This window comes from Aspergillus ibericus (genome assembly GCF_003184845.1).
Source record: "Aspergillus ibericus CBS 121593 unplaced genomic scaffold BO80scaffold_7, whole genome shotgun sequence".
NCBI classification, from domain to species: domain Eukaryota; kingdom Fungi; phylum Ascomycota; class Eurotiomycetes; order Eurotiales; family Aspergillaceae; genus Aspergillus; species Aspergillus ibericus.
The window spans coordinates 579,294-596,942 of NW_020292105.1; the positions used below are offsets into that span (position 1 = coordinate 579,294).

The window sequence follows — 17,649 nt, forward strand, 5'->3', positions numbered from 1 at the left end:
CTCGCGAGCTCCAATCTGTGGCCCGCTTCAGGATCAGGGCCCTCTTTTAGCGCGTGCGGAGGCGCCTTCCAGCCCCGACGGTTTCCCCGCGATGGATCGCTTCTGCTCAGCCCGGCCTGTTTTTCTCTCTGCCACTCGGCCTTTCCCCTTCTCCCTGACAAAATTCCCCTCTCCTCGACGGGTTTCCGTCCCCTCTGCATTAAGTTCTCTCCAGCAACGAACAAAGGGAGGCGGTCGTCGTGAATGTGTCTCTGGTGTCATCCATCAGGACCCGTCCCCAGTCTTCTTCCCCGCTTGTAACCGCCTAGTAAGGACTTAGTACCGGACCCTTCGCTTCTTTCGTCTTGGCCGATTGCTGACTTTTTATTCGTATTTCCCAGGCTGCATCCCCTTCACCTCCTTCTTAATACCACCGAGATTGCCAATGTCGGCCTGAAATGGATCCTGCCCAGTCGGGGGACGCCCAGGCATCCAGCGTTCCAGCAGCCACCGAAGAGCCGAACAACGGAGACACCCCCAAACGTCGCTGGAGACGGAATCGGATAGCTTGCGATTCCTGTCACTCACGTCGCGTGCGGTGCGACCGAGCCTTTCCATGCTCGCGCTGCCTTCGCAGTGAAATTCGCTGCGAGTTTACCCGTGAACGGCGCAAAAGAGGACGCATTGCGCGATCCCGACTGGTGGAGGCAAATGGTGGTACCGATAAGCCGGCCAAGCCTCCAGAGACCCAAGGGTCAGCACTGGCGCCCGCGGAGGCAGGGTCTGGTCCGGTTCCAAATGCCTCCCCCTCTTCAACATTCCATCACCGATCACCGGCGACAAATGATGTGACAGTGTCGGCCCCAAGTATCGATGAGCGACGCTCCCAAGCGGATGTGTCACTGCCTCCTCGCAGGTCAGGAAACCCCGGAAATGCGACGGAGGAATGGCTAGCAGGGACGCATGTTTCGCCGGGCTCCTACGATCCCTTACCAGGCATGGGGCCCGGAGAGGGCCCTTTCTCGCGAATGTTCGATATATGGAATGGAGTCGATCTGGCGGGTTACAGCGATCCCACCTCCCAAGGCTCAAAGATTACCGGAATTGGTCAGACGCCAACTCCCTCTGCCACGGTATTGAAATATCCAGTGCTTCAGCCAGTCATGCCGTATCTGGAATCGACTTTGCCTCGCAAGCTAGTGTTCGATCTCCTCGACCTGTACTTTACAAGCGCCTTCTCGACGCATATGCATCCCGTCTGTCACCATATCCATTGTTATGTATTACGAAAGGCGTCGTTCCTCAGTCGGGATGCCCCCCGTCCTAGCAGCCCGGCCCTTCTGGCCAGTATGCTCTGGGTGGCAGCGCTGGATGATCGCGCATTCGCTTTGCCGATATCTCCACCCCAGAGGAAAAAGATCTGTCAGTTCCTGTGTGCGCTAACGCTACGACTCTTGCGACCGTTGATACATGTGTCGTTCAAGGAGCAAGAAGGCGCTACGGCGAGCGACTCCTTGAAAGCTGCGGTTGGCCAGGATTGCCCACCTACCACGGTGCATCACCCATTCGAAGCTGGTGGCGATGACCGGGGGTTGGTTGGTCCGGCAGGATCACTGGACGATGTAATCACATACATCCATGTGGCATCTGTGATCTCATCAAGCGAACAGAAGGCCGCTAGCATGCGATGGTTTGTTTTCCCCAACATAATTTGGCGAGACGCCCAGGGCTAACCATTCTTAGGTGGCATGCGGCCTTTACCCTTGCGCGAGAGCTCAAGTTGAACCAGGAGATCGAGGTGATGCCGAGTGAGGAGAGTCACCCGGAGGGCTCGAGCCCGGCATTTGATTATTCGCTTGCGGGATGGAGTGGCGTTGACACGGGCCCCTTTTTTGATTACTCGAACCCTGCACGGCCAAGCCTGAATTGCGTATGCGACCGAGGCCACGAATTACGCGGCGCTATTACGGAGGAGCATCGCGAAGAGCGTCGCCGGACGTGGTGGCTCCTGTACATCATGGACCGTCACCTTGCGCTCTGCTACAACCGACCCCTCGCCTTGCTCGATGCTGAAAGCGAGGATCTTCTGTTACCGCTGGACGAAGGCTCATGGCAGACCGGGAACATCCATAGCAACAGCCCGAAAGTGGACGGACCGCAGTGTCCACTGTCAGGCGACAAGACCAAGCGACGCGTGTTCCCTAATTTCATCTGCCATGACCACTCCATCTTTGGTTTCTTTCTCCCTCTGATGACCATCACTGGTGAGTTAATTGACCTGAACCAAGCGCGTAACCACCCAATGCTTGGGGCCCGCCTTAACGGGAAGGACGGTTGGGATGTGCACGTCAGCGAAGTGTTGCGCCAGCTTGAGATCTATAAAACGAGCCTTACAACATTCGCGGCCACCGCGTCGGATCCCGATGCGCCTCTGTCCAGCGCATTCCCTCCCAAAGCCGACCAACCCGTCGACCCTTCCCTTGCTCAGGCTTATTCATGGCATACTCAAACGGTCGTTTCCTATGCGTCCTACCTTGTGCATGTGCTACATATCTTGCTTGTCGGCAAGTGGGACCCCGTGTCCCTCATTGAAGACAAGGACTTTTGGACCTCGTCACCCGCATTCGCCTCGACCATTTCTCACGCCCTGGACGCGGCCGACTCGGTGGACCATATTCTACGGTATGACCCCGACGTTAGTTTCATGCCATATTTCTTCGGCATTCAGTTGCTGCAGGGGAGCTTCCTTCTCCTGCTGATCGTGGAGCGGCTGCAGAAAGAAGCGGGGGAGGGGATCTTGAATGCGTGCGAGGTGATGATCCGAGCCACCGAATCATGTGTGGTGACGTTGAACACAGAATATCAACGCAACTTCCGACAGGTCATGCGGAGCGCTGTTGCTCAGGCGCGGGGACGCCCTGTCAACCACAGCGAGATCCGGCATCGCCGCAAGGCCGTCCTAGCCCTCTACCGGTGGACGCGGAAGGGAACTGGGTTGGCCCTTTAGGTTTAGAGTTTCTCACAGCGCTCATGCCATTGGAGCGCACGGTTGCATCGGCTCCGCATCTTAGGCCATCGCCTGGAGAGAGCTTAAAACATCTTCCGCCGGGCCGTTCTTGATTCTAGGCCAGTCATCGATGGTGGGCGATGCAGGCACATAATTTCCCCTCGCCTCGGCTGAATATCCCGTTTGTGATTGACTGGCTCCGGCTCGACTGGATGGCTTAGCATCCTGTGCCCGCATGTCCGAACCCATCAGGCTTGGGGCCCTGACGGCAGCAATCCTGTAGTGCCCCAGCCACATACTGGGTTTGCAGCACTCTGTCCTTCGTAGTATATACCTTCTGTCTATTTTGGAGACCATCTCGATGCCCCCTGTACATATATCTACCGGCATCTGTACTGAATTTGGGGCCGTCTGGCCTGTTAGTTTTGGACAATGGATTTTAATTCTTCAGACAAAGGATAATGTTGATTAACGGGTTCTCTCACGGCGATGACCTCATTTTCCAGCGACATCCATGCGGAGAACCTTGTCACTGTGACCGGACATGGCATGATTCTGCACAGGCTGCAAGGACCGGGGTGTTGGACGGCCCCTTTTCCTTACCCCAGATTAACGGGCCGTGCTCAGTCGGACCGAGCCTTTGTTCGTCGGTTAAATTCCAAAAGAACCGAAGCCGTTGCGGGGAGAAGGCCATTGCATTGGCATTTGGACCAACGGGCGGCCAGGAAGCTGCCGATGCGGTACCTGGCGGTGCCTGGCCAGTCTCCCGGGCCAAGTCTGGGGATGGCGCTCGGTTAATTTCTCGCCGCCATATGGGGTATGCAAGGTTCAGCGTCACCACATGGCCCCGTGAAGATCAGATGCTCCTCGCCCTCCCCTGGTTCATCGAATCACCAGACTCCTAAATGAGGAGCTCCATCCCAAGTCCGACTGCTCCATCTTGTATTTTACCGACGCCAATGCGGCTGCCGTCGGCCACGTCTTGGAGCTACAGCAACAATGACGAACTTAATCATGTCTCAGTACACCCCGCAACTGCATCGGGCTCTGCGATGTCCTCCAGATGTCTTATAAGGGTCCATCGCCGTCATGCGCGATTTTTGTTCACTTGTCCTCGAGCCTTGCTATAACTCACGTACTCCTGATTGAGTGCTGTGCCGTGACCTCTGCCATGATCTCTACGTGCTAATCGAGCCACAACACTTCGATTACTGTCCCTTTCGCCTACTTGGATTCACACGAGAACAACTTACACGATGCTCCATATCAGCCACCCACAAGATTTCCAGGATTGGGCACCCATGGGCCCTTCCGACACTCAGTCGCTCGGGTTGGAGTCTGACCTTACAGAGGAGGAGCTCTACGGAAGCCACCTGGGACTCAATGACTTTGACATGTCTTCGTCGCAGTTGCTGAGCCCGGAGCTTTGCCCGGAATTCGACTTAGCGATGGGCGAGACGGCCTCGGGCCTGTACCACACGTCACAGCCGATGGGCGTTGCTAACGCCTTGGATGTACCACGATTGGCGAATAAAATCACTTCAATGTGCGTCTTTATTGAGCCAATTTCCCCACGCCCCCATGGCGTGGCCTGAGGGATCAGGAATGACGGACTGACCTGTGGGATTCCTAGATTCGGGGAATCCACCTTCAACACGGCGCCTGAATCCAAGCCCATTACCGCTGACCTCTCCTTGGACGACCTGCTTCGCTCGGCTTCTCAGTTAGCCACCGAGCGCGCGCTCTACATGAACATTCCGGCGGGGACCCCCTCTCCCCGGGCATCCCACGATAGCCCCAGCTCGCGAGCTCGCTTCGTCCAGTCGCCGCTCCTAGACGACCCCTGCAGTTCACCGGAAACCAGTTATCAGTCATCTAGTGGCAGTGAGGGGGATTGGGAGCGGGAATACAACCACGGCGAACCTGTACAATTCTACGGACTCCCAGAAATCGGATTTTCTGAAGCTGTCCCACTGCATCGCACCCTGGACGAGGCGATGGTCCAACCTCCTTTCGGTGGGCCACTGCCCACTCCGAACCCGGGATTGCGCCGCAAAAGCCAGGCCATGGAATTTAGCCTCAGTATGGACTCGATTGAGAATGGGCTTACCCCGCTGGAAATGCCCGATGGAAGTACCCGCTTCACGGCCAACTGGCTCCCCGTGGATCCCGAGGGTGGGTTCACCATCCGAGCACCAGCAGCACCCACGGCGAGCCGGTTCTCTCCCAGCAACGAATTTGCTCAGGATCCCGGGGACTATTACTTCACCCAAAGCGCATTCATCTCAATCCCGACGGATACCGGTCTATCATCCACGGCAGTATGAGCCGAATCCCAGTGCCAACCGAGCGCGAGAACCGCAGAAACACCATGCACCCAATCCACTAGATTGTGGGCCACCGCCCGACCGCCCGATTAGTCCACCCGACCATACCATCACGCCGGTCGCAGGGGAGCCCGGAGAAATTCACGGACGTCGCGCCAATCACACCCCAGAGGTGTAATTTAGTCGGCAACTCAGCAATCAATAATCTCCCCAACTCTTCCCACCCACAAACCCCCCCCCCCCCCCCCCCCCCCCCCCCCCCCCCCCCCCCCCTTGTCCCTGCTGACAGCCCGCGTAACCCGGCAAAAAAAAAACTTGCGAGGGTTCGCTGATGCCCCGCTACATTCATTCATCATCATTCCGACTGTCGTCCCAGCTCCGAAAGGAACAGACACCATGGGGACGGCATGAGTTCATCATGCTCATAGTGGCATTGGCCCTCTCTGTCTCATCTCTCGTCTCCCTCCGTCGTCTGTCCCAAAACGGACAACCCTTCCGACCAACCAACACCAACACCACCAACCACTACTGTGTATGGTCCACTCCGCAGCGTCATGCGGGCCCCGACGGGATCCAGACCGCGTCGCGAGCCGTCGCGCGCATGTGATCATCCGTTTGCCTTATCGGACGATTATCATCGCTCAGCCCCCCGTCCCCCTGCTTGGGCTGCCCCTTGCTAGCTAGCTAGCTACGGCCTGCATGCTGGACAGGTCTACTCCGTCCCTGTGCCTGTGCCTGTACCTGTACCTCTCTCTGGTATAGGGTGTATAGGTATGACCACTCGGACAATCTCCGAGACTGGGTCTAGATTTCGGTTCTTTCTTAGGGAGGAAGGAAACTACCGATTCTGCCGATGGTGTGCATGATGAGGGATGTATGAGGACGCATGTTGAAGGGAGGAATATAGGATTAGTCATGGAAAACTTGTAACTAGTTATAACTATGTGGGGACGATGATGATGATGATTCATATGTGTCTGATGAGTTCATTTACATGGACTTGAATGTCTGGTCGTGCGCTTTTTAAAAAAGTTAATCTCATTATCAATTTCGTTCTCATTTGCATCTTCAGTGCCAGTAATAACAGCCTCTGCAGGCACCGCATCATCTCACTCATAGCTAGATAGGTGCTTTAACACCCCAATTAGAGTCATAATATACCCAAACCAAGCCCAAATTCCCAGATCCTTCCATCCAAGCTAACCCCAATCGAGCGTATAAAGAAATAGAACATAAGGTAGACGGCTATAAGGAAGAGTGGTGTCATTATCTCGTAAAGATTTTCCTCGCAGATTTCCTCGCCTGGAATCAAACTACCCGCCCGGAAGCACAAAGAACCATGGGGGAGTCGAGGAGATTAAGGAAAAGGAGGATAAAGGAGGAGCTAAGAGTCATGTGGATCCTTCGATCCTTACGGAAGACGAGGTGCATTTGTTCGAAAACACGGGGAACTCGAATTTGTGACCGATGTAGGCGAACATTTCCGCCATGGATTCCTTCTCGATCATGCCGTCGGCGAAGCTATCGAACGCGGTGCGGAGGACGAACATCACCCGTGAGATCAAGCATCCTGGGATGTTCGTGGTGTAGTATTTCACGCTGCGACAGATATTGCATGCGTACTGGTATCGTTCGTGGAGGCCGAGGACGCTGACTAGGCCTGGGTCGGTGGTAGAGATGATTAGGCCCAGGGCCCAGTAGAAGCTCATGGAGGTCGCGAGAAGAAGGTCGGGGTACATGATATTCCGCGCAATCACTACTTCCATGGTACTTGGGTTGCGACACCGGAATCTGGGAAAATTGTCGTCTGGGTCCGCTCGGTAGTGGGATTCTTCCCATGGCCCGCCTGCGGGGTAGGTGTCGGCGTACATGCTCTTCCACATCTGGAGTAGGCCTTGGAGCTCGTTGGCGCGTTCCCAGATGGCGCTTTGCAGGGTGACGAGCTCCGATGGTGGCTTAGTCCCGGCCTTTAATAAGGCTGTGAACTCGTCGATCTGGGATAGATATCCGGGGATATGCACGGCGACGTCGAGCAGCCGTTGGAGAATGTCTTTGGAGGGCCCGTCCCCAGGCCAAGGGACGGTCAACCAGTCTTTCTCCGCGAGGAATGAAGGCTTCCGATGGACCAAGGCTGCCGTGACCTGAACAAGCTGTCAGGGGCATGAAAGGGATGGCTAGGGGCAGATATTCGTACCCAGTACATTCGAAGGTCAACGAACAGGGAGCGTTCTATGCCATGCCGATGCCGATACGGTGTCCGTGTGCGTAAGAGCTCCAAGCCACCTAGTTGGTGTCTGAGAAGGGAGTCTTTCGATGTTTGCTTGAAGGCCTGTGGTATAGTAAGCAAAATGCCCCCAAACAACCGGTAGAACTCACTTCGATGATGGTGGCCAGGAGGACGACCACCAGTACCTCGGTCGACTTGCCTTCCTGAGGGTCGTACAAGGCAGTCTGGAGGGAGCGCAAGACACGGAGGTAACGCGCATGCCCGGCCATCTCAACCGCCCGATTCCCATCACGCCGTCCAGCAAAGGTAAGAGACGCGGCTTCAAAAGCACTACACAGAATGGGAGAAAAGACTCGCATAGATCGTGCCTCCCGTAAGGCAATGGTGCCCGTGACAGCTTCCGGGCTAAAATTATTGACCAAACGCTCGACGTACAACTCTATCAATGCATTGGCTAAATTCGGGTCAGTCAAAACGACTTTCTCTTTCGATATTGGTGGAGAGGAGTAACGACCTGGACCCTGGTGAGTGGGAAGGATACGCAGAGGTCGGAGAGAAAAGATATGGCACGTACTTTCTTTCCGTGTGTGTCGCTCCTCTGGCACGAGTGCACTGGGGGACACTACAGCCTGGTGGCCCGGGATTTTGGAGGCAAGATCCAAGTCATCCCCGGACTCGTCGTCGTCATCCTCTGGCGTATTGGATTCCTTTTCCCGAATGGAATAGAGAGCCTGACTGTTCTGGGATGGCCCATCTTCATCCTTGACGGCGGGAAGATTGGCGAGTTGCCGAGCCTCGGCAAGCTGGTGTTTGAGACTCTCACAGGAACGTAGAAGGTTTTCAATTAGGGCCGACTGTTGGATGTAATGGCGGTCCCGCTTGCTGGTGCCGTATTCACACTCGGACGGCGTGCCGCGGAGGCAGCAGGCACCGCACGGCTTTACTCGGTCGCACTGGCAAGTCGCGCGCGTTAGTCAGAGGCACGACGCAACGATGGTGAGACCTGCCCAGCATTTATGACGGCACCGGCCCCCAAGCAAGCCCCGCGAACAATAGGCATTGATACAAAAGACAGCCATACCTTGACTTTGCGCTTGTGACAGTTTAAGCACGAGTATGTGGGTCGGATCTTCTTTCGTGTGCCCGCTTTGGAGGTCGCCGATGGCTCAGGCTGGTCGCCTCTGGCGCCGTCCCCCGAAGACATTGTTTACTGACTGGTGTCGCGCTCGGCGGGATTCAGAATATGGCTGACTACTGAAGAAGGCCTGGTCGATGTCTGGCCTGGCTTGGGGGTAGAGAATCGTTGTCGTCGCTGCTCCCCGGACGCCCGACCGCGCTGCTGTCAGATAAAGTACTTATGCAAACCGGGAGCAGGCTGTCAGGTTCGGTGGTGGGCGAACAAAGTCTATTGTGACACTGATTAAAAATCGGGGGGTCTGGAAATTTTGTCTCGTGGCTCCGGACTAGTAAGGATCATTGAGACACACTGAGTGGTGGCTTACACCAGGCAAATGACGATGAGACCATCGCTTTCGCGAGAGTCTTATGCACCTTATTCCGACCTGTCCTGGTTCGGGATGAAGCCAGACCGTGGTTCCAGGAACGCTAAATCTATGCTGGCCTGTCAAATTTTATGCTAGGGCCGTGTCTGCCGGCCGCCTTTTATCTGTGACCGCGCGGATAGGGCAGAAGCGTCCCCCGTCTTCCGTACTTCTTACCTGATCCTCGCAGGTGTTTGGCTCTCTCCCCTGGTCCTTATTTTCTCGCTCTCCACCTGTCTTGCAGTGGCTCCGGTGGAGGCCGCACCGGCAGGACTGGCAGGCGGACAGAGGAAATGGGATAACGGGCGTTGCACCAGGGGGAACCTTGTGACCTGTCACCCCATCCAAAAACAACCAGAAGAAGATGATCTACTCTGCGCCGCACACGCAATCGATAGAAGCCGGTCGTCTCCCGCAAAAATGCTTGTGTCTTCCTCAAAGGAAGCAGTTTGCTACCCGCAACGCCCCGGCCGGAAGGCTTTCAGAGGTGTGCTCTGGCTGCCTACGGAGAAGGCCCGTGTGACATGGTTGACGCGAAATGCAATCTCGTTGAGGCTGGGGGCTATTGGAGGTCCTAAAGGGGCGAGGAAGGACGTTCCCCCCTCAGGCAGTCGGGGGATCTTGCAGGGATCGGCGCTTTTAGCGTGGTGCGAAGGGCTCGATGAGCGGTAGTGATGCTTCGCCTTCCGGTTGGTGCGATCGGAGCTGGGGATGGACAGCTGCACGGTCAGTCCCAAATGCAATAGTACGGGGTATCCGTAGGGCTACTGGTCATTTCCATGGGTCCTTTTTGATGTCTTTCAGTGCACAGATTCGACCACGAACCCGCCTTCGCAGAAGGAACGACGCTAAGAGCGAAGGACCAAGGAGACCCTGGCTGTCAGCCGTCCAGCGCATTCGGCCTCCGGGCCTAGCGGTAGTGCCGCGCTTATGTATGTCTTGCGCGAAGGGGAAAAAAGAAAAGAGGGGAGGTAAAAGAAAAGAAGGCGAAGAAATGCAGCCGAAAGAAGCAAAGAAAAAAGACGGCTTGGAGAACCACCGAGACAGCAAGGGTACGAATGAGACAACGCTCACGAGTAATAGTGCTCCTTGCAGCAAATCTCAATGATCGCACACGTCCGATCGCAGTGGAAAACGTTTCCTTCCCAATAGCCGCCCTGTTATTACTGCCGATTGCCATGGGCTTTTGACACAACAACAAAGAGGTGCGCTAGCATGGCTCGCTTATGGGCTTTCGCCGCGCTGATTCGTCTTCGCTTCGGCCGGACCTCGGAAAATGGTCAGCAATAATGTCGGAGTCTCTTCATCCCTGTGGCTAAGGGAATACTCCGAACGGGAGGTGGAGTGGACGGCGGAGGCGGTTATGGGAGGAAACAAACTGCCGGGACGAGCGCACCCAACACGAACGGGGCCAAGTCACGAGTCCCGGTCACCTGCTCTTTCTGCCTGTCGCTCTTCTTTTCTTCTGCTCTTCGGCTCCCTCCAACCACCGCACATAAGACGCACCATACCCGAAGGTTACGAGACAGCTGATAGTCAAAGCTTCATTGCGGTGTCGCGGCGAAGCCAAAGTGACACAGAGCCGGAGCCGTTCCATGGTTCGTATACAGCGATCCCTCATCCTGCATACTTGCTTCTCCAGTCTTAGCCCGAAATAACTGCCGAGTACTATTAGGCAATAGCTACAGGTAGGGGGGCCTTCCACCCTCCCTTCTCAACTGCCCAGGGGAAAGGAGCGCCTGCTGGCCTCTACACGGTCTCAGCTCATTCCACTTTTGGAATACCTATCCGATATAGTACCGTCTCTACCTTGCTTGCGCCTCGACAGCACGGGCTCTCTGATCGGCCACACTAGTCTTTCCAGCTTTGACGACGTTCGTGAAGTATGGCTACATCTTTCACGGACAAATGTACTTCACGTACTCCGTAGATGCGATGCCACCCGGGGTGGAGTTTCCCAGAGCACTCTCCTGGGTATGCAGCACATGGGTCGTATCGCTTTGTATTCCAACGATATCCCAGGTAAATTGCAGTGGCTGCCCACCCCAGCTCTTCTGGCCCAAGGTGCGAGCTGCCCGGCACAAGATACGTGCACTGGTAGATAAGTCTTCGTCCCGGGTGCCCACTGTGGTTTCCGCCATTTCCGCTTCAAGGTCCTTAGCGATCTGGTACATTGCAAAGCTATGTAAGAAGTACTTTCCATTGTATCCCATTTAGACGGTTTGTGGCGCGGTTCGATAATCTGCGTCCATATCGACGACCCAGTCGCCAATTCTCTCGAGCCATAAGGTGGAGTCATATAGGCCAGGTCTGTAGTCCCTATGATCCACCCAGCATTACCGGTATACGTGTAAGGACTCTAGGGGAGTCGGTCAAGCACATGCCCCTGTACTAGCAGTGCTAGCCGGATTGCTGGCCGTTTGTGAAACATTCCGAACCACCATGAGGGGCCCAGACGGCGCGACGCACTTCCGGGAATCCCTCGAGTCTCCCTGATAGTATTGGTACTACCGGATGCTGAGTCTACTTCATTCCCCCATCCTTCTCTCAATTAGCCCTCATCCGGGGGCAACCGTGGACGGGCTCGAGAGCCACTTGCGTAGGTTGCGTTGCCGCAGAATCCGATCAGTGACGAACACTTGGGAAATGACATCAGCCTTGAATGAAGAGTGCTGTTGACAAATTGACTGCGAGTATCACTCCGATGTTAGCCTGTGTCTGCCTGCGTGAAGAATGAAGTATAACGCTTCTGGACGCATCGATCAATGGTCACCTTCAACCTGTAGATCGTCTTAGGCTGGAGTAATCTCTTGGCAATTCGCGTTAGGGAGCGACCTTTCTGCGTACCAGTGATACGAGATGAGAGACCAAAATAGTTTGAAGACTGGAATGCATGTTTGAATGGTATAGAGATGGTATCCGTTATCGAAAAGAAGACGCCGGCGTTTTATTCTTGTCCAAGAGTCGAGAAACTTTATCCCTTGCTCAACCACTCCTGTGACTGGTCCCAGTCAATTGGAACCGTAAACTTAAACTCAATGACTCTGAACAGGCTTGGAGCATCACTGTCGTGGACTACTTACTCACTTGCCATAGAATGTACCTAGTCGAGTACTTTGTCGGTTTCCCAATCGGATAATTTCTTGAAGATGGAGCCGTTATATTATATTGCTGTCATTTATTTCCATTCAGCACATCCCTTGGTGGGTTTCTTGAACCTTGGAATAAAATACCTTAACGTCATGCATGACAACAGAAAGAGAGTCCTGCATGGAAACTGAGAGAGAGAAAATTCACCGGTTCCTGTGGAGCTCAACCCAGCACTGCTCAAGGCAGATACCTCAGGTGGGACCCGCAATATTAGATTCTGGACTAAGTCCCGATAATCAGATTCTTTCTATTGAGCACGAGGCTGTAATTCAGTGAAAGAGTTGTCAACTTATGATGTTGACGCATGGGGGCCGCAGGTATGGATGTGTTGCATGAGTAAAGCGACAGCTAACACGCCCTGCGTTGAAGGATGGGACTCTCTGTTTTGTCTGTTGATTGAAGTTCATCGGAATAAAAAGACCAGAGTCTCGACTCGATACCAGAGTGGGTGGTTATGATCAATGGATTTCAAGGAAGGAAAACGGGATGGTAGAATACTGGAATGATTTGGATTGACGGGAAAACACTGAGCTGGCCGGGAGGCTCGCGAGAAGGATTGAGGTAATTGTTTGTTTGTTTGACAACGAACTTCAAGGGAGGAATTGTGGCAGCTGAAATCGGCAATCGGTGCTCTTCTCCTGCTTGACGTCTCCACTAGTATGCTTTTTGTCCTCGACCAGACTAACTATCCCACTACGAGCTAATTCATGCTTATTTGCTAGCAACGAGAATACTTGACGTGATTAGAAGTTATTCCTATAGCGCTTTCCCTACAAACATCCTGATGAATCCACACCTAGAGCTTTGCCTTTGCCTCGTCATCATAGGTAATCACGAAGCTATAGGCCGGATCATAGTGCATAGCCCAATATCCATCCCAGATCTTCTTCGTGATCGGACCAATCTGGCCCCCATTGACGGGCTTCCCATCCAGCTCCGTGATCGGCATAATTCCACCAGCGGTCGTGCACATGAAGATTTCATCGCACCGATATGCCAACTCGACTGGCACAGCCTCGAGCCGAACCTCGATACCAAACGCGTTTGCAACATCCATAACACTCTTTCTGGTAACACCATGCAACACACCACGTTCAGGCGTGTAGAGAGCTCCATCCTTGACCAAAACAATATTAAACCCCGGTCCCTCGGTAAGATGCGCATCTCCATCCGTCAAGAACGAATACATGGCATCTCGATCGGACGCCTCAAGCATACCACGCGTCAAGTCACCCCATTGCAAGTTCTTCACGGTAGGATCAATAGCGCCCGGGGGTGCACGGCGAACAGTCCTAGCAATGACGGCACTTCCACCCACCGGCTGGACATCAGGCCCCATTACCCACTGATAAGGTAGAATGAACATGTAGAGGTTGTTGACCATATCCTCCGGCTTGGCACCTCGTACGCTTTTCATCCCACGTGTCACGATCAATTCCACAAAGGCATCGCGAATGCCGCTTTTGGAGACCATGTCGATGAGAATCTGCTTGATTTCATCGCGGGGTATGGGGAATTTGAGGCGGAGTTTCGCACAGCTCAATTCCAGTCGGGCGAGGTGGTCATCAAGGCGGAAGAAGCGACCATCCCAGACGGAGGGAACATCGTAGGTCAGATCGCTGTGCAGGAAACCTTGGTCGAGGAGGGGGATGCGGGCCTCGCTGAGGGGCACGAGTTGGCCTTCCACCCAGGCAATGCCCTTGGCGTAGCGGTTGGTGCTGGTTTCAAGTATGGCTTGGCGAGCGGCATAGTCGGCAAATACTTTATTCATGGAGGCCATTTTGTGTCGTTGCGTGCTTGGGGTAGCAGGAGGGGCGGGTTCGTTCTTTGTTGATGGTGAGGGGAACTGGGAGGGGTCCTGCCGGGTGGTTTTAAGTCATGGGCTGAACGGGCCGATGTGTCGTACAGGCAATCTCCATTATCGCTGAACATGCAACTGTCAGCTTGGCGTTGGAGTCTGCTTGTTGCAATCCCTGTCCACACTGATCGATAAGTCTACTGTGGTATTTCCTACTACGGAACCAGAGGCGCGTATTGCCGTTTCAGGAAGTAGAGACATTCATTTGTATCTTTCACTGATATGGCATTCCCGACACGAGCAAAGCAGGACTTGGCAATGAATGCTGCAGTGGATTGCTGAAAATCACATTATGAGTTTCCATCTGCATACCAGCTACGATATCGGGCTCACCCTCTAAGCACAGACCAACGTCATAGTTCTGTCATAATGGGAGAGAAGATTTTGGCTGTAAGATAGCAAGTCACCTCGTGTACATTGTGAAACTACTGTTCTCCTCCTGTCCGAGCGTCACGAGTACAATATCGTGCTGGCGGCCAAGCGTGTGCCCGAGGACAGTGATATCGAGTATACATCGCCATGGACTGGAGCAAATTTCTTACTTCCAGTATACTAAGTCATCTTCAACAGCTATGTGACGTCCAAGTGTATAATAAAATACAGTGTGTCATTTTAGTTCTGTGCAGCTGACTGGGATAGAATATTTCGCCATGGCTCGAGAATCTAGCACAGAGCAATCCGATGTCAGCATTCATTTTCAGGGTACACATCACAAGAATAGATTTATGCTCTTTGCTGTTAGACGTGGCGCAGAATGTCGGGTACACAGTCGTGCTAAAGATACTGGCTCAGCAACAGTGACCTGGACTGCGGAGCTAATGTCGCGAGGTGCTTTGTTCAGACATGTAGTCCCACATGTAATGAGGCCTTGCGCAACTGCAATGTCCGAGGATTGACCCAGGAGCATCCTTCACCTCCGTATGCACCAACACAGCCATATATCTTCCGTACCCCGTCTCCCAATGTGTCAAGCAAGGCCTCCCCTTCAACAAAACGGACTTGAAACGCCTTTCAGATGCAACTACCCCATATATTCATCTCTCAGGCCACGCTGATCTCGTGTTGTAGGCACCGGCCCCATGTTGTCGCGACTAGCTGGCATGGAAGGCGAGTCTGTTGTGACAGCACGAGGACAATCCGTCGTTTTTTGACACGAAACTGTGAGATGCTGGATATTTCTGACACATACGAGTATGATGAGGAGGCATACTATGTGATGACATGAGCAGCAGGTGGGGGTATGGTTATTGAAGTATCCTACCAGCTTGAAAATTGCTCCTTAACCTTGCTGTCCAGATTGTGAAGCGAGTAGTAGAGATTAGTTCTGCAGCTCACTGCTAGAAAGCGTATCAAGCATTCTCAAGTCATATAGCATGTAGTGGGACTGCTAACTGTGCGGACAGGTGGCATGAAAACTGAAGAAGAGTGTAGTGGACCGACATGGGTGGTTCGTAATCACGGTTCTGGGGATGTGGGCTATCATTCTTCCCGTCATATGCCCTGGCAGCAGATTAAATAGTAAAGATGTTCTAGTAGCGCAGGTGGGCCTGTAGCTGTAGTGTTGGGTAGCAAATTCGCATAGATCTGTTCACTCATCAGATTGTTGCTTTCAAAAAATATAGAATATCGAAGAAAGATGGGGAAATAATGTGAAAATTTAGAGCAAAGCTCCCCATCTTGCTCGTAGTGATCTCTTAGGCCGTCATCACCAAATATTCCATGCAAAACGGTGCTTATCCCTTAACTGCAGCTATCGCCGGGGCACCAGTGGGATGGATTGACCCACTTATCGTTTGGGGCAATCAAGCAGAAGGAGCATCGAGCGGTCAATGGTTATTCAAATGGTCTACTATGGACTCAGATGCGTGCAAATTTCCCAGAGCAAATTATCATGCCTAGCTTGTTCTACTTTCAGGTGTGGTTGATCCTGAACACAATTATCACATGCTATTCTGATACCTTAAGGCCGGGGATCATGGATACTAATCCTGCCAGCACCTGTATATTGTGCATCATAAAAATATCAACACTCTTACTAGTTCCTGTAGACGATAGTCGGTCGGATTCAATGGTAGTGCGGTGGCTCCATTATAACTATCATATCAAACCTAACATGAACTTATGGAAGTATAGTCTAAGATAGGCATTGGGATGACAAGGAGCAAGTTTCCCGTAAGGGAATGTCCATGCGAGGGCTTCTAGTCAGCAGATAAATGAAGTATACACATCAGAAGGATAAATAGCAATGGGCGTCAGCCATGATACCTATGCTCTGATCTTCCTTCGCCATCGAGTTCCGTTCCAATTTCTTCGAAAGCAGAACCCACGATACCAATGACACAAGTCCGTGTGGGCGCTGTTCAGGTCGAGCCCGGCTGGGTTCACCTAGCCGCCAGTGTCGCCAAAACCATCGCATTGATCAAGGAAGCCGGGGCAAAGGGTATCAATGTCCTTGGCTTTCTGGAGGTATGGATTCCAGGTTATCTGTGGTAAGGGGTCTTTTCCGACCTCTTGAGGGGACGACCATGTTCAACAATAGAGATCATTGACTGACTGAGACGTCCCATCGTACTTTAGGACGATGTGGACAGGCAGTGTCGTGGAAAATGTTGACCTTATGCACCAGTATATGGCCAATTCGCTCAGGCGTGATTCCGCCGAGATGCGTGCCATTCAACAAGCCGTCAAGGAGGCAGGCCTCTTCATCGTGCTTGGCTACAGTGAACGCGATGGCGAGAGTCTGTATATGGCACAACCATTCATCAACACTGGTGGTGAGATCGTGCACCACCGGCGTAAGATCAAGCCCACGCATGTCGAGCGGTCGATCTGGGGCGAGGGTCAAGCCGAGTCCCTCCAAATGGTGGTCGATTCCCCCTTTGGTCGTATTGATGGCCTCAATTGCTGGGAGCACTTGCAGCCGCTGCTGCGATTTTACGAGTACTCGCAAGGGGTGCAGATTCACGTCGCCAGCTGGCCGCCGGAATTCCCAGCACCCAAAGGATTGAAATGGAAACAGATGTGGCCAGTCGCAATGCCAGTCAATTCTTTGCCATTGAAGGCCAGACGTTTTTCTTGGTCTGTACGTAGGTAGTCAAGGAAGAGAGTCTTCAAAAGCAGAACCTATCTCAAGGAGGAGTCATTCAAGCGGTATGTTTCCTTTTCCTCGATTTTGTTGCTTGGACATACTAATTGTCTCCTGCGAGCAGCCCGGTGGAGGATTCTCTGCGATCTTCGGAGCAGATGGCGCCTGTCTCGTCGAAGCGGCCTCCGGAAGCGAGGAATGTATCCTCCAGGCTGACATCGACCTCCAAGATATAGATTATGCCAAGGCGATAATTGACACGGTTGGACACTATTCCGTAGTGCGATACTTTAAGCGCCGGGAGTGGTCCCCGGCTCACTGCTCCAGGTCAGCTTTTTGAACTCATTGGCTGGCCGCGACGCGCCGCGCTCCACCGAGCTCCTCCTCTCATCTCAGGAGTCTGGACGCCTTTGCTCCCTTTCACCTTTCAGCTTCCGCTAAGTACGTATGTCCACTCATATGGCCCGGACCACAA

The 17,649-nt window shown here is 53.5% G+C and overlaps 5 protein-coding genes across 5 annotated transcripts; 3 read left to right on the forward strand and 2 right to left on the reverse strand.

Moving 5' to 3' along the window:
* Positions 1-437: 437 nt before the first annotated feature.
* Positions 438-2,986, forward strand: BO80DRAFT_442165 (C6 transcription factor; the record flags this gene model as incomplete). The annotated part of the gene is made up of 2 exons (XM_025721246.1): positions 438-1,669; positions 1,723-2,986. The coding sequence occupies 2 exons, from the start codon at positions 438-440 to the stop codon at positions 2,984-2,986; spliced, it is 2,496 nt and encodes an 831-aa protein (XP_025578490.1).
* A 1,067-nt stretch (positions 2,987-4,053) lies between these two features.
* BO80DRAFT_400469 (uncharacterized protein) lies at positions 4,054-5,403 on the forward strand. Its single transcript, XM_025717520.1, has 2 exons — positions 4,054-4,532; positions 4,620-5,403. The coding sequence occupies exons 1-2, from the start codon at positions 4,243-4,245 to the stop codon at positions 5,311-5,313; spliced, it is 984 nt and encodes a 327-aa protein (XP_025578491.1). The 5' UTR covers positions 4,054-4,242; the 3' UTR covers positions 5,314-5,403.
* Positions 5,404-6,345: 942 nt separating this feature from the next.
* BO80DRAFT_257386 (Zn(II)2Cys6 transcription factor domain-containing protein) lies at positions 6,346-9,094 on the reverse strand. The gene is made up of 5 exons (XM_025714702.1): positions 8,622-9,094; positions 8,115-8,493; positions 7,690-7,994; positions 7,508-7,642; positions 6,346-7,454 (listed from the first exon to the last, which is right to left on the reverse strand). The coding sequence occupies exons 1-5, from the start codon at positions 8,742-8,744 to the stop codon at positions 6,705-6,707; spliced, it is 1,692 nt and encodes a 563-aa protein (XP_025578492.1). The 5' UTR covers positions 8,745-9,094; the 3' UTR covers positions 6,346-6,704.
* A 3,878-nt stretch (positions 9,095-12,972) lies between these two features.
* BO80DRAFT_422530 (aminotransferase class IV) lies at positions 12,973-14,061 on the reverse strand. The gene has a single exon (XM_025718843.1). It carries the CDS (start codon positions 14,009-14,011, stop codon positions 13,028-13,030), a length of 984 nt encoding a protein of 327 aa, XP_025578493.1. The 5' UTR covers positions 14,012-14,061; the 3' UTR covers positions 12,973-13,027.
* Positions 14,062-16,312: 2,251 nt separating this feature from the next.
* Positions 16,313-17,514, forward strand: BO80DRAFT_491378 (carbon-nitrogen hydrolase family protein; the record flags this gene model as incomplete). The annotated part of the gene is made up of 3 exons (XM_025723694.1): positions 16,313-16,578; positions 16,667-17,117; positions 17,299-17,514. The coding sequence occupies exons 1-3, from the start codon at positions 16,424-16,426 to the stop codon at positions 17,512-17,514; spliced, it is 822 nt and encodes a 273-aa protein (XP_025578494.1). The 5' UTR covers positions 16,313-16,423.
* Positions 17,515-17,649: the final 135 nt, after the last annotated feature.

Coding starts and splice junctions, on each gene's coding strand:
- BO80DRAFT_400469 (XM_025717520.1), top strand. CDS start 4,243: ATGCTCCATATCAGCCACCCACAAGATTTCCAGGATTGGGCACCCATG. Junction 4,533..4,619: donor GCGAATAAAATCACTTCAAT/GTGCGTCTTTAT, acceptor TGGGATTCCTAG/ATTCGGGGAATCCACCTTCA.
- BO80DRAFT_257386 (XM_025714702.1), bottom strand. CDS start 8,744: ATGTCTTCGGGGGACGGCGCCAGAGGCGACCAGCCTGAGCCATCGGCG. Junction 8,494..8,621: donor GTCACAAGCGCAAAGTCAAG/GTATGGCTGTCT, acceptor GCGACTTGCCAG/TGCGACCGAGTAAAGCCGTG. Junction 7,455..7,507: donor TTGACCTTCGAATGTACTGG/GTACGAATATCT, acceptor CAGCTTGTTCAG/GTCACGGCAGCCTTGGTCCA.
- BO80DRAFT_422530 (XM_025718843.1), bottom strand. CDS start 14,011: ATGGCCTCCATGAATAAAGTATTTGCCGACTATGCCGCTCGCCAAGCC.